Source organism: Quercus lobata, chromosome 10 (genome assembly GCF_001633185.2).
Source record: "Quercus lobata isolate SW786 chromosome 10, ValleyOak3.0 Primary Assembly, whole genome shotgun sequence".
NCBI lineage: Eukaryota > Viridiplantae > Streptophyta > Magnoliopsida > Fagales > Fagaceae > Quercus > Quercus lobata.
In genome coordinates this window covers 19,468,130-19,484,278 of record NC_044913.1, presented here as the reverse complement: position 1 = coordinate 19,484,278, position 16,149 = coordinate 19,468,130, and the positions used below count along the sequence as shown (strand labels likewise).

The window sequence follows — 16,149 nt, the reverse complement described above, 5'->3', positions numbered from 1 at the left end:
AAAATAAATGAAAGACAAGCCCCCAAACCATTGTCATTAAAATTAAAGAGGAATATTAAGGCACACAAGCTAAAAGGGAAAAAAAAAATCAGAAAAATCCATTAAAACCATCACAAATAGGATTGTTAATTCCCAGCATGAAGATTGACACTGGGTAATTATTAGGGTGCTCACAAAGTTTTAAACCCTTTGATATGTAGTTTAACAAAAACACAAAGCAAAAAAACAACTAAATAATAATAATAATTTACTGAGAAATTAATTGTGTTCCTAAATAGTATATACTTTTTCTTGCACAGATGGAGGCATCATTGCCAAATCTATAATCTGATTATTATAGGGGTGAGCCCAGCTGACCAAAAAAAAAAATTAAAAACTCCCCAAAAGTGGCACCTTGAAGTTCTAGGATAAAAAAAAGCCACATTATTTCGTCACCATCGGATAAACAAGAAGTTGGCTGTCTGCAATTAGCCCTTAAGTGCTGACGCTCCAGATATAATCTCGATCAGTTCAGTGGTAATAGATGCTTGACGAGTTCTATCGCGAACAATCAGATGAACAACAGAGATCAGTCATGATGGCGACAGAAATACAAAAAATAAAAGTAGACAAGAGTATTATATTAACTAACAAGAGTTGCTAAAATTGAAAGAAAATAATTCAATTGGTGAGTTCCATTATGAATGACCACATCATTGTTCACACACTCATGCTTAATCACTTTATCCCAAGTTAAAGCAATTTTATTTTGTGTGTGTGAGTGTTTGAGAGAGAGAGAGACCTGTTGTAAGTAAGTGTGAGACGATCAAGCATCTCGCCAGCATTTCTGCTTGAGCTATCCATGGCAGACATCCTTGCTCCTTGCTCACTGCAAGCATTCTCCAACACAGCATTGAACATGACCTGGGGGGAAAATGGACATATTTTTTTCAACAAATCAATTAAAATCATTACAGAAATGAGAGGCAATAAGCGTCTTAATTATTGGTACTGACTTCAAAGTTGCATAGCACAGCTGCCTATCAAATATTAATGACATCCAAAGAAACAAAAGATGAAACTAAACTTTTCCAGCAACATCTACAGCATTTAAACAAATGTTGGAACACAAAAACATATATATTAAATTTCTTGTCCAGCAAGCTTTTAAAATCAAAGTCACACTACAGCTATTTCAAAAATTGATGGGTCTCCAGTCAGTGATCTCTCCTCCCATAAGAATGGGTGGAGGATAAACTGGACTCAAAATCCACTTGGTGCATGTGTAACTTAACAATAACTACAACCCAAAACTACTAATAATAATAATGGGTCTCGATTTCAGTTACCGCCAGCTTCAGCAAGAAATATTGGCTTGGAACTACTACTCAGCAAATTATCAAAATATCAGATAATTCCAGAGACTTGGTAGACAGCATCAACTACTAGGCATGCTTAAATTTGCGGAATTAGTCATTAAGACTTTACACATCAACAGTTTAGATTCTTAGTTCATCCAAGATAATTTGATTGTTACAGAAAACAATAAACACAATCCCAACTGACAGCTACTGTTAAGAAATAGAAATACTTTCAGCCTGAAAGAAAACTTACACAAGAAAATTGGAACTCTGCCAGGTTTTGTAGTATTTCTCCCTTGGTTTCCCCACCTTCAATCTCATAAGAATCTAGCTCACCAAGATTTCCCCCAGATTCAGACTCTCTCTCCACAGTCTACATAAGTATAACATCCACATAAACACAGTGTTTTAAAACCATAAGTCAAATAAGGGAATGATTTTTTTTTTAAATGAACATTTATTAAAATGTAGCATCCCCATCACCTCAGGAGATAAAATGGTTGCCACTGTGGGAGGAAATGAGACAACTGAATGGAACTTGTTGAAGACAATCCTCAAAGCATCATACTCCACATTCTTTAAAATGTCATCAGCCAGAACAGAGACCTAAAAGGGCAACAATTTGAAAGGAGAATTAGAAAAAGTGATTGCATGTTCGAAGATATAAAGACTTCTACTTTTTTCCTTAATAGGGGAATTCCGTATTCGTAGATACCATAGGATTTTTCATAAGTAGAAAACAAATCATCAAAATTAGGGGAGACCTTATTGCAAGTAAAAACTCACTGCAACAGATTATCAATCAAAATCAGTATTAACTAAAGAGGACAAGCTTAAGCCAAAGGCTCATTGAATACATCGAAATCCAATAATGCTTTAATTTAAATTGAACTGGCATTCAGAAGGCCTGACATAATAAACCAAAACCTACAAGAAACCTTGTCAGCAAGATGAACAGATCTTCAACACACTCCGAGCATTCATTATTTCATTTCTTAGATAACTTTTACTACATTGTCCTATTGTTTCTGAGTTGTGGTCTATGGTGTTCGCCTCATTTGGTATCTATTAGCGATGCCAAATACTGTGGTTAAGCTCCTTGCATGTTGGCAAGGAAATTTTGGTCATCATCATAATGGTGTTATTTGGATAGTTGTCTCTCATTGTTTGACGTGGTGCATTTGGAGGGAGAGAAACAATAGGTGTTTTGAAGATTCTGAAAGGACTATATCCGATTTAAAACTTTTCTTCTTTAAAACTCTATCGGAGTGGATGTTTATCATAGGAAGTTGTTCTATTTTTTCGGTCTATGATTTGATGGATGCTTGTACTTTATGTATTTGATTGTTTTGGTCCCTTGCTGTATACTTCCTGTATACTTGGGTGACACTTTTTTTTTTTTTTATATAAGTAACGAAAATTTTATTAAAAAACAAAAAACAGCCAACCCAAGTACATTGGGAATGTACTAGGGGGGCACAAATCAATGACCAAGATTACAACAATCAAGTAAAACAGGAAGGGAAGAACAAGAAACATGACAAAAGACCACACTCCAATTAAGAAGAGTGTATATAAAAAAAAAAAAGACTTAGTCTCTAACATAGAGTGTTCACATCCCTCAAAACTTCTAGCATTTCTTTCGCGCCAAATACACCATAACAAGCAATGAGGCACAATTCTCCACAACTCTATGTTACTATGTCGTCCAAACATAACCTGCCAAGACTCAAACAACTCGATAACCTTGTGAGACATAACCCAATGAATTCCAAACAAACAAAACACCAACGACCTCAACTCACAAGCAATGGGGCAATGAAGAAGAAGATGATCCACTGACTCCCCACAATTCTTACACATATAGCACCAATCAAGAACTAGCACACGTCGTTTGCGAAGGTTATCTGTTGTTAAAATCTTACCTAAGGAAGCAGACCATGAAAAGAAAGCTACCTTGGAGGAAGCTTCGATTGCCATATCATTCTCCAAGGGAAGGATAAGAGGGTAGGAGGGTAGAAAGAGAGATAGAATCCTTTAACCTCAAAACCTCTACTCCTTGCTGGCTTCCAACAAACCCGATTCGGACCCAATCCCCGTACCGTCGAAGAGTAGACCATATCCATAAACAGATCAAAGGATTTTTGTTTCCAATCTTGTGGAGGACAACGAAATTTAGCATCCCAATGAATCCTCCCACCAAACCAACACATAGCCTCCGCTACTGAAGAATCCTTTGTCCTACTAATACAATAAAGTTCTGGAAAAGCCTCTTGGAGAGTACGATCTCCACACCACACATACTTCCAAAACTTCACTCCAGTACCATCCCTCACATCATACAGAAGGAGTTTAGAAAAATTCATCCAACCACTTCTAATATGTCTCCACAAGCTAACACCATAAACACCGGTCACCTTTTTCGTGCACCAACCACCCCAATCATTCCCATATTTCACCTCAATAACCCTCCTCCAAAGAGCATCGGTCTCCATGCCATACCTCCATAACCATTTTCCTAACAAGGCAAAATTAAAACTCCACAATCGTTTAATACCCAACCCTCCAACCTACAGCGGCTTACAAACCTGAGCCCAATTGACTAAGTGTAGTTTAGATTCACCACTAATACCACTCCACAAAAAGTCTCGTTGTAACTTCTCCATACGATTTGCCACCTTCCCAGGTAAAGGCAAAAGGGAAAGAAAGTATGTAGGTAAGGAGGAAAGAGTACTTTTGATAAGAGTTACCTTATCCCCCTTAGATAGATACAACCTCTTCCACCTTACTGATCTCCTTTCCATCTTCTCTAAAATAGGATTCCAAATTGACAACTCCTTAAATTTAGCACCTAACGGTAGCCCCAAATATCTCAATGGAAGAGAGGATTGCCTACAACCCAACATCCCTACCAAAACATCCATATTGTGCACCACACCAATAGGAACCAACTCAGATTTCCCCAAGTTAATCCTTAAACCTGAGACCTCCTCAAATCTAGCCAGAATTGCTCTCAAACTAGCTATTTGCTTAGGATCAGCATCACAAAAAATAAGAGTGTCATCAGCAAATAAAAGAGGAGACACCATCACCAAGTTACCAGTCATATTACCTACAGAGAAGCCTAAGAACTAACTAGTAGTAGTAGCCACATCCAACATATGACTCAAAGCCTCCAATATCAAATAGCAACAGAGACAAGGGGTCCCCTTGCCGAATCCCCCTAGAACTACCAAAGAAGTCAGAAGGACTACCATTGAGCAGAATAGAGAATTTAACAGTTGAGATGCAACACATTATCCATTTTCTCAATTTCTTTGAAAACCCACAACATTGAAGCATATACATTAAAAAACCCCAACTCACATGGTTATATGCCTTCTCCACATCCAACTTACACAACACTCCTAGAACACCTGACTTCAATCTACTATCAATACATTCTGAAGCAATTAAAAAAGAGTCCAATATCTGTCTACCTTTCACAAATGCATTCTAAGAATCTGAGATAAGCCCATGAGCCACCCTTTGAAGACGATTAGCCAACACCTTAGAAATAATCTTATAAATCCCACCAACTAAGCTAATAGGCCGAAAATCCTTGATCTCCACAACATCCACCTTTTTGGGAATAAGAGCAAGGAAAGAAGCATTAAGGCTCTTTTCAAACACAACCTGAGTATGAAAGTTTTGAAACACTGCCATAATTTCAACCTTCAAAATACACCAGCAAGACTGAAAGAATGCCATAGAAAAGCCATCTAGGCCAGGAGCCTTATCACCCTTAAAATCACTAATCACCCCAAACACATCTTCTTCATCAAATGGCCTATCTAGCCAAAGTGCATCTTCCTTCAAGATACAAGAGAACTCCACATCATCTAGTAAAGGTCTATGAGCCACAGTTTCAGCATATAGCTACCTATAAAAATGAGAAATACAACCTGCTATAGCCTTCGGATCCGAAGACAATTCTCTATCCACCATAAGCCTATCAATGGAGTTAAATCTCCTGTGAGAGTTAGCTGGTATTCCTGTCTCCTTCTCTAATACAAAGGACTCTAGACTTCTGCCTCCAACAAATTTCCTCCATCAAAGTAACTTTTTCTAATTCACCTCGAACTCTCTCCAAATCTAGCCTTTCCTCCTCCAATAAAGTTCGACTATCCTCAATCATCTCTAAATCACTAAGCTCTTTCCACAATTTTCTCACCCGATCTTCAACATTTCCAAAAACCTCCACATTCTATTTTTTCAAATCATTTTTCAAGAGTTTCAATTTATTGGCCAAAACAAAACTCGGAGCTCCTAGGACATTATAAGATTCCCACCAAGATCGGACCCTCTCCACAAAACCCTAATCTTTAAGCCACATATTCTCAAATCTAAACGGCCTCCTACCTCTCTGAAAGGAACCACCCTCAAGAACAATCGGGAAGTGATTAGATAACAGCCCAGACAAGTGTCGTTGAGAGACAAATGGAAACTTATCCTCCCAATCTGCAAAAAACAAAAATCTGTCAAGCCTAGCCTTCGAAGCAACTTCATGAGAATTAGACCAGGTGAAAGATCCCCCTTGAAGCGGAATATCAATGAGGCCTTGCTCAGAAATAAAATTGGAAAACTCCCACATAGCAGCAGTAAAAGAGGTAGAACCAGAGCACTCAGAAGGGAATCTTACCACATTAAAATCACCACTCACACACCATGGAACATTCCACCAATTGTTCAAACCAAATAATTCCTCCCATAAGAACCTTCTGTCTCTCAAAGAATTAGGACAATATACGCCAGTAAATGCCCAGACAAATTGATCTGACACACTTGTAAATCTACAAGAAATCGAAAATCACCCCACAGCTTCCTCCACTTTATTCACAACCCGTGTATCCCACATCAATAGCACCCCTCCAGAAGCTCCACAGGAGCCTAGATAAAACCAATCAACATGTTGACCACCCCACAAACTACGAATCATAGCTCTAGTTATCAACTCCATTTTAGTTTCTTGAAGACAAATAACATCTGGCCCCCATTTCCTAACCAGATTACGAACCCAAAGCCTTTTATCCCTATCATTCAGCCCTTTAACATTCCAAGAAATAATCTTCAAATTCATTGATGAACCACCACAGCCCGCTCCTTACTTACATTCCTTGATTTCATTGAACCAACCTCAACATTCATAGAGGTCAATAAATTTTTCAACTCCCGCTTACCTTTCTGCCCTGACTTGCCCTGCTTCATTTGATCATCTACTGCCTGAAGCTTTTTATTCTTTTTCCTGGCCTCTATAGCTAACAACAATCCTGTAATTTGCTCCTTAAAACCTTCCAAAGAAGTGCCCACTGATTTTCTAAAAGCATTAATCCGATTTGTTACCCATTGTGATAAATGATTACTATCAACCGACTCTTTACACCCAACCCCCAGCTCAGAACTATACTCCAACTCCAAGGGAACTTCTGTGGCCAACGGTACCACAACTAAAAGCTTGCCACTACACTCCCAAGTCATCGACCTCTCATCAAATTCCCACTTCTCCTCCTCTGCCTCAGTAACAATAGACAATGAATCTACTAACCCATCACAATCCTCTGCCCAGCTAACCATCTGACCTTCATTGATAAAAGAATCATTACTTGTTATAATCTCTACATCCGTGGTTGAGCAATCTGACACACTCTCTGGAGATTGATATAGAGATAGAGGAAGCACTATTTGCCGACCATCATGCAATTGTAGCATCCACTCTTTGGAGTTACCCCACGATTTATCCAAATCACTGACCAATTCCCTAATAGTGGGACAAAAATTAACTACCCCCTTAAAATCAGAAGCCTCATGCACCATCGCCCTTACCTCTGGACCCAAAGATTCATCATCCTCATCCTTCATCGACATTGGAGATGACGACTTCTCCACCAGATTTTCTATCGGGTCCCCAGATGACAGCACATTCGCCTCCGCCAGCTCCAAAGAAGCATATATTGGTGCTAAAGGTGGCGAACTCAACTCGCATGTAGCCTGGACCACTTCCGTTGTCAATATCAACAAGGTGGGGGACTAGGTAAGCCAGCTCGGACTCACCTGATCGTTAAACCCATTCCCACCTGGGACTTCCAGTGCCAATAAGGAAGAATTCGAGCCCCAAGTGACCATCAGAGCCATCTCTGTCCTCCTTGGTGGTAGAGAATCAGTCACAAAGCTTACGGGGTACACCAGAGAACTCGTACCATTCAAGTTTGAGCTCAGGCTAGAGAAGCGTGACTCTAAATTACCATCCGCAACATTTGGGCCTGTAGCAACGGGGCTGGGTTTATTTTGAGAATGCTTGGAACAATCACCTACCTCAAAAATAAATGGGCTTGTCGATAGTGGGCCTGAGTAACTCTTAAAATTTCCCAACTAATGTGCATGAGCTTCTGAAGGCCCATGGTCCATTCCCTTAAAATCATCCTGGGCAGAATTGGCCCCACGTGCTACCCACTTTACAGCTTGCTTATCCCCCCTATAACGTTGCCAAGATACCCGCCTCTTTCCAAATTCATTTACTTCCACAATCAAACCTTTCCCTAACCAGCTAGACCTTCTAACTTGACGCTCCCTACCAGAATCAACATCTTTCAAATTCAAATTATTCAGAGGAAATCTAGATTTATTTTGTTCTGGAATTTTCTCCTTAATCTTAGTCTCCCCATTAATACCACGATCACTCCCCTCCATGCCACCCACGGCAATCGATATAGCGATATCTGCCGGAACTTCAAAAGCCATCACCTAATTCCAAGATTCGTCTCTTGGAGGCGGCATTGTGTTCTCCACTACTTGAATCTTCTCCTTCTCTCTAATGGAGGGCTGCTGTGAATGCTTCCTTACTTGCACAGACGCTTTTACCGTTTCAACAAAGGACTGAGAAGGGTGAATCTCTGAACCCAACTTAGGCTTGTACGGTAAAGCTTTTGGACCACCCAACGCATAATGAGAAGGTTCCAACATTCTCCTTAAGTCAATCCCAAAGACCCTCCAACCTTGTTACGCCTTGCCTACAGGAATAATGATAGATCTTCTCATCCCACTTACTTTAAGCTCTGTTACTAACAAATATAGACCAAACGAGTTAGAATCTCGTTGTACTGTGTAGGCAGAGTCTCCTTCCCTAAGCATGAAGAAGTGTTTGGGGTTAACCCCAATCACCGTGTGTTCCAAGCTATGCATTAACCATCATGTTGCATTCCTACCCATAAAAACTGATTGCATGAAATACTTCCCCCGTTCAAAAATCTTAAGGGAGAAAAAGTTCCCCCTTTCCTCAACCACCAACTGAAACAACTTTAATTCAATAAAAAAGCTGCGAAATCCACCCATAACGATCCAAAACAGAAGTAAAAATAACTGAGAACAATATTTCTGACTAATTTGAGGTAGCTGGGCCTCTCTAAAGGATCATCTTAATGAAAATGGAATGTCTGAACCGTACTATTAGGGTATCATTGAAGCACTGAAATTAAACAAGCACAAGTGAAAAACATCCTAAATTTCTTTGTTCTTCCTCCAAGATCTAACTCTTCAGTCAATATCCTACATCTACTTGGGTGACACATTATTATGTCTTTGAATAAAAAAATTTTACTTATCAAAAAAAAAAAACTTGGAGCTTTCAATATATTACTTACAATGATGTGAGGCTTTTTGAATTCTCATGTCGTGGCTAGGCATTTAATGGATCAACAAAAAAATTCGGTAAAAAATAAAGAGGAAAAACATGAGCTTAAGTCAAAGCCTTAATGAAGACATTAAAATCTTAAACTGGTATTCATAAGGCCTCACATTACAAGACCTAAAGCCAGAAAAACCTTGTTGACCAGAATCACCAGATGAATAGATCTTAACCGCACTCCTAGCATTCACTACATTTTCTTTGATAGATAACTTTGAGCTTTCAATAGATGACTTACAACAAGATATTAAATTTGAATTCACATTCAAATATATTCAAACAAACAATAAAAAACTTTCTTCTCCTATAATATATGGTACCAAGAAACAAAAGAGACTAACCTGTGTATAATTTAATGGATTTCTTTGCAATTCTGTGATGCATAATTCAATATTATTTTTTGAGTCACGTATGAATTGCGCTTTGGCCTTTTCTCCTAAAATAACATACGTACTTTGCTTTTCAGGACCTGTGGCATTAGAAAAATATGTTAATGTAGATAACAACCAATATTATTTGATGATAAGGAATTGGCTTGCAAAAATACCAGAAGTCAACTTTTGCAGTGCCTTGCTCATCTTGACAGAAGTAGAGTTAATCCCACCGCATAGGCCTTTATCTGAAGAAACTGTAATGATCACATTCTTCTTGACGTCAACACCTAGGATTGCAACACAAGGAAAGACAATGAGGGCAACTAAAAATCAAGAATGGAAGATATGTATTAGTCAAAAGGGATGAAAAATAAAGAATAGAAAGAGAAGTCACAAAATGAACATATAAGAAACATCATCCTAAAGAAGAATTGCAATGTTTTACAATTTCAAGGGTGGAGGAAAGACTTCTGGTAACGGTGACTATAAATCTACCAAGTACAGCTTTAATTAAAAATCTGTGAGCAAAGTACTTTTAGCACTTTCTTGTTAGCCTGAATTGGCCAAATTCTAGCAAAAGGTCTTTCTCAATCTCTCATCTAAGCATTTTCAGCAAAAATTTTCAAAAGCGTGCTTGAACATTAAAAAGGACAAATACATTAAAAAATTGCTGCAATTTCCAAAGTATGTGATGCATTATGCAGCTGAAAAAAGAAATAATAAAAAAATAAAAAAAAAAGCAAAAAATCTTTCAAGGTTTAGAAAAGCATGCCCCTTGCACAAAAAATTAAACCAAGCAAACAAAACCTAAAATTCTAAATCAATTATTGAAAGCAAAAATATGAAACCTGTGCTTGTAAGTTATGCACCTAGAGTTTGAACTCACAACTTCACCCTTTACCTCATTCTTACTATTGATGGAGGTGTTACTACTTACTAGAGCCAAAACTCATTGGCACTATCTTTTTTTTTTTTAATTAGTGCAACTATTTATTGAATGTTTTAATAGTTATAATGGAGAGGGGGAATTTGAACACTAGATGTCTCTGTTGGAAACACTAGGAGATGTCAATCGAATTACAAGATTCTTGGCTCATTAGCACTACCATCACTATCTTTTAAAAGAAGAGATGGAGTACTAGTACTCAAACCCAACCTATGAACCAAAACCATTAACCATTTTTGCCCAACGGGCTAACAAAGAAAGTGGTGTATTTTTGAAAAGATTTGGAGAAAATCAAGCACAGATATCTTAGCTAATGTAGACTTGAGTATTTCTGTGTGTGTGTGTAGTGACCAACTTCTATTGATAAATTTGAATAAATAAATAGCATCATGCCATTATCCTTGAAGAAATAAATTATTTTCACACATTTTCATTGCAATAGACTCTAATATCAAAAAGTAAAGCATTTCAGAAGAATATTGTGCAAATATTGTGCAAATATTGTCAGAGTTGAAAAAAGGATTCCTCACTTTTTTTCTCTCATTCAAAACCTAACTTTTATCTCCTATCATGACATAAGTAAGCAATTCTTATTGTATCAGACCAAAAGCTCACTAATTGATCTTTATGGTGCTTTTTCTATCAATTAGATACCCTTTCTTTATCTATAGACTAAAGGATCTAGCCATATCTATTTATTCACATTTCGACTTCTATGAAGTTTCTTTCTTTTTCTTTGCTACAACTGATAAAAAATCAGCTGTAGCAAAGAAACAAATATAATGAACAACACCATTTCAAAAGATCAGAACATTGGAAAACCCCCAGGGGTAGCACAATCAGCTAGAACCACAACAATTGAAGCAGAGGTCAAAAGTTCAATTCTTCCCTTCTCCAATCCTCTTCGGGGCCAAACTTACTTTTCAAAAATTTTAAAAATCAGAACATGGAAAACTGGTGTGCTACTAAGGGCATCAGTGACCTACTTCCATTTCTATCAAGGGGAATGTTGACCAATATGTATCAAACAAAAGTATTTTAGTAGTTGATCTTTAAAATGAAAAAACCAAGCACTTGATTTGATATGTGTCAAACAACAGCATCATAATGTGTCAAGCTGTAGTTTGTAATAGCATTCTAAACAACAGTTTGCAATCCATTGCAAACTTTACGTTTGATATAAATATATATATATATATATATAAAATAAAAATAAATAAATAAACCAGTAATTGAGCAGCTAGCACACATGAAGAATAAAGGTTAATTAAGACACATACTGGGATTGTCACCAAGAAGAGCAGTAAATGGCTGCCATATGCCACGAGAGTTTTCAGCTTTAATTTGAATAGCTCTAAGTTTTGAGGCTGCAACCATTTTCATTGCTTTTGTAATTTTCTGGATATTCTTCACACTCTTCATCCGGTTTCTGACTGTACATAAAAAGCGCTAACAACATCAACAATCTCATATCTGAACAATGGTAACCAAAAGGCAGCCGAATGCAAATCTGAACTACATGATGAAAGTAATTCTTACCAATTTGAGTTGAAATTGAGCGCACTCCCAGAGGGGCCTGTTCTCTGCCCATCCAAGCCAAATAATTTAGTACTTCCAAAGCAAAAAAAAATGCAATAATTTTATAAAAGCATATATGGAGCAATTAGACAATAAATATAAAAATTATGAAACTAAATTATTCATTAAGTCCAAAAATTCTTAATATAGGTATTCCCAAGTCCGATGAATTCCACATGTTTCTAAGTGTACCAAAATTTCAAACTTCTCCAAATAAAAATGTTTAATTTTGCTAGCTAAAATTCAAATACATGATCCATTAATTGGTAGTGCTCCAAGAAAATAGTTATAATGCTACTAAATACAATTTAATGTAATTGAATAGAGGCGTCAATCCTTTTTTCTTTTTTATAATGTAGGAAACGTTTCTAAAGAAGAATCATTTGAACTTGCCTCTAACCGGTAAAACTTAAGAACAACTGACTCTATCCACTCTACCTATTTTAACCAGTTACTAGTTAATCTAGGAGCATTCACCCTTATTGGCTAAAGGGTACAGGAGGTGTCAATTCTAATGACACAAAATCAAAATAAAGCATAAAATTTATTTCAAATATTTGTGACTTCTTTTCTTAACCCTATGTTCGGGTGGAATAGTATATATTCCAGTGATCACTTTCCTATCTCCTCTTCCTCCGTTCCAAACGTACCTTTAAGAATGTGTTTTCATTGCAATTTATAATTTCTTCAAGTTTGTATAAATTTTAATTTCTCAGCACCATTACAGCCAAAAATAAATAAATAAAATCATTTAGAATAATTTCCTTTTGCATTTCCCAAATTTTCTCATCAACCAAACAGCAGATAAAATACAAATACTACTAAGCACTATCACACTAATCAGCTAGAGATTAATAAAACCTAGCTAGAACAATTTATTCAACACAATTTTCGATAAAGTTTCATTTTTTCTTTTTTTCTATAACCATTTCTCATCAACCAAACAGAAGAAGATAAAAACGAGAGAGAGAGAGAGAGAGAGGAGATGAAAGTACGAACTGAGAGATGAGAGAGGATTGGACGGCGGAGATTGGTCGAGGAGAGATCAGAGGGACGAAACGCCTCCCCTCTCGTCGGAGCGCAGCCATGGCCATTTTGCTCTGTGAAAAACCCTAGAAAGTAGGAGCAAACGTTGTGTGGCAGATGAGATCAATCAGAAATGCTTGTTAACAGAGAACAGGTCAGAATAATAGTAGGTGTTGCACTTATATATTTAGGGCTGAGCTTGTGCCCTGAGAAACTGAGAAGGTTTTATACATGTGATTATAATATTATATATGTTCATGCACGGGAGAGAGCTTCGGTTTCTCTCCCACTGTTGACGGCCCACAAAACCAACACGTCCCCTTTTTTGACACGTGTTATGTAATTATGTCACACTTTAATTTTCATTCACCAAAACAACTTGCGACTTGGATGATTCTTTATCGACAGATCAAAACATTAATTAGTTTTTTATGTGGGTAATAATCGATTGAATTCTAGATCTCTTATTCGATGATGAAAAATTTTATCAATTGAATTAATTGAAACTCACCCTTCATCCATCGTTTAAGTTGAAAAAATTTGAGAGTACCAAAATCTATTATATATCTTTAAATGTCACATTATTGTGAATGTGATTGGTGCACCTAAATTCTTTTTTTATAGTGATCTCACAAGTTGACACTTAAATATATTGGAAAATTAGATGTGAGTTTTGATATGTTCGTAGGCAAATTAAATTATAAAAAAAATCTAAAAGAAAATTTCAGAAATCTCAACAATCTCATTTTGAATTATAGGTGTTGTAAGGACACGATTCGTGGCGGACCGTAACAGTGTCGGGTTCGCACGTAGAAAGGCCCAAACAATATCATTTGTAGAGCGTGGGTTTGAAAGGCTAGGCCTTGATCGCCAGGCGGTGGGTTTTTCGTGGTGTTCATACAAGGTTAAGTTTCCTTCACCCCTGGAGTCTTTCTCCTGGAGGTGGGCTGGGAGGCTCTGGTTTTTGGCCATTTTTCCCAGCCCCTTCCCTAGGTCACTTGTTTTCCCTTTTATACTGGCTTGTGTTCGCTGTCCTTCGTCCACGTGTAGGGTCAAACTTTCCAAGACTGATACTTGTCCCATCAGCCCATACCCAAAGTCGTTGGGAGTGGTTGTAAAAGCCAAAGAATGCGGCTCTGTCAGGTGCAGAGCATTGAATGGCCGTAAGGGCAGCTTTCCCCGGATATTTTAGATTTTTCTTCCTAGTTTTAATCCTATACCGTTTTTACCCCTCTTTCTGATGGGACTTTGGGTCTGCCGAGGACTGAACTGTCCTCGGCTGAATCCCAAGGCCATCCTGCCGAGCTTGGGCCATAGCCTTCCTCGGCTTGGGCCTCTGGCCTCCTCACGGGTAAATGGGCCCGGCCCATAAATTATTTGGGCCCCACAGGTGTGATATGTATCTTAATTTATTACATTTTATACTTTAATTCTCAAATGGAATGGTAGTGCACTCAGTCTTATTTTCTTTTGTGACCCATTTTATTTTATTTTATCTTATGGTGGATTTATATCAATTTATTTTGAAAATATTGTGTGATTTTATCGGTACAAGAACTCAAATTGTAAAGTGATATTCATTGATACATAGTATGCCTAGAATTTCAATCCTAACAACCAACAATTCACCACAAAAGAAGAAGAAAAAAAAAACTAATAATAATAATTTTATTATTCCAATTCTCTCTCCCTACTCTGCAAAGGTATTCTGAGCCAAAACAAAATTAACTAGAAGGATTTATATTTTATTGGAAAACTAATTACAAACATAAGGTAAGGTACGGATTCAGATATTTTAAATTTCCTATATATAGAGTACTCTACTAATAAATTTCTTTAATCCAGTAAGGTATAGAAATTTCGTGGGAGAATTCTTCAATATCCATGTTTTTTAAGGTGAGAATGACACCTCTAATAATTAATTAATATGGTATAACGAGTCACTAAAAATTTCTCAACCAAAAAAAAAAAAAGTCACACTAATTTTTTGTTTTTTTTTTTTTTACTCCTCATATAATCACATTTCATTACATATATATAGTAATAATGTTAAAAATAGCAGTAGCTACGATCATAATCTAAGGGGCTACAATGGATCGCCACTTGTGAAAAATCACAATCCGGGTGAATGTTTGAGGTAAGTTTCAAGACGATGCCCTTAACGTCAATATAATAACCCTCCTCTCCCAGATCGAAAATTTTACATATTAACGAAGCCATCACTAGCTTTTTTATGGAACAAAAACAAGAAAACCAAAAGAAAATATTGATTCACAACTTTATTTCATTAAAAAGAAAAATCATATTACATTATTAGCTAGAACAAGAAATAGAAGTTAATTACAAGACTTTATTTCCTAGTTACAATCGAAGAAAAAGGTACATGACCTTAGTTCTTAGTTACATTCTATAAAATGTAAAACTATATCTAATAACACACTTGTCTAGAACCATTGATCTAAGTTTAGAATTAAATTCCTAAATGGGAAGGTATTAGATACCCTTTTCACTCGACTTAAGTCAGTCTTCTAGGTGTTTGTTTGTTTGCTTGTTTTTTCTTTTTTGAGATATGGTATTCGATCTAGGAGTTAATAACCATTTTTCATTTCATGCAGTATATAATTCATCCAGACGACATGTCATTGTGTCATAACCAAAACATATGCATATACACACTCATAACACCACCATTCATGTGATCATATGATTAAACCTGCCAAGTACACCTTTTTAGTGAGCATGCCATCAAAAATCAGATTTTTATCATATATAATTTCATGTTTATCATTTGTTCAAAATTCAGATTTTAACATGTGACCATTTCATGTTGATTCGTTCAAATTTGGTTCCTAAACATATCACCCAGATTAAGTATTCATTGTGCATATTGTGTGAAAGCCTAATTTGAACGTCATATATCATTATCATGTTTTATCCATATCATCACGTAAAATATTTGTGCAGAAAATTCAGGGGTGTTTGTACTGATTCCAAAAATTGCTCTAAAATTGTTTTTGTGATTGAAATTTTTATGATGTTCTTAAATTAAAAATGTGCTTGGAAAGATTCTTCTAAAAATAACTTTTAGAAGAAAAAAAAAAAAAAAAAAGACCTATAAAAACAATTTCTCTTTGGCTATTTTACCACCAACACTCAATAATAAGT

General features: G+C 36.6%; 1 protein-coding gene across 1 annotated transcript; it reads right to left on the bottom strand.

Annotated features, from left to right (window-relative positions):
• Nucleotides 1-101: 101 nt before the first annotated feature.
• Nucleotides 102-13,189, bottom strand: LOC115963220 (ATP synthase subunit gamma, mitochondrial-like). The gene is made up of 9 exons (XM_031082151.1): nucleotides 12,958-13,189; nucleotides 11,920-11,963; nucleotides 11,661-11,813; nucleotides 9,608-9,721; nucleotides 9,402-9,529; nucleotides 1,824-1,946; nucleotides 1,594-1,713; nucleotides 782-903; nucleotides 102-537 (listed from the first exon to the last, which is right to left on the bottom strand). The coding sequence occupies exons 1-9, from the start codon at nucleotides 13,050-13,052 to the stop codon at nucleotides 468-470; spliced, it is 969 nt and encodes a 322-aa protein (XP_030938011.1). The 5' UTR covers nucleotides 13,053-13,189; the 3' UTR covers nucleotides 102-467.
• Nucleotides 13,190-16,149: the final 2,960 nt, after the last annotated feature.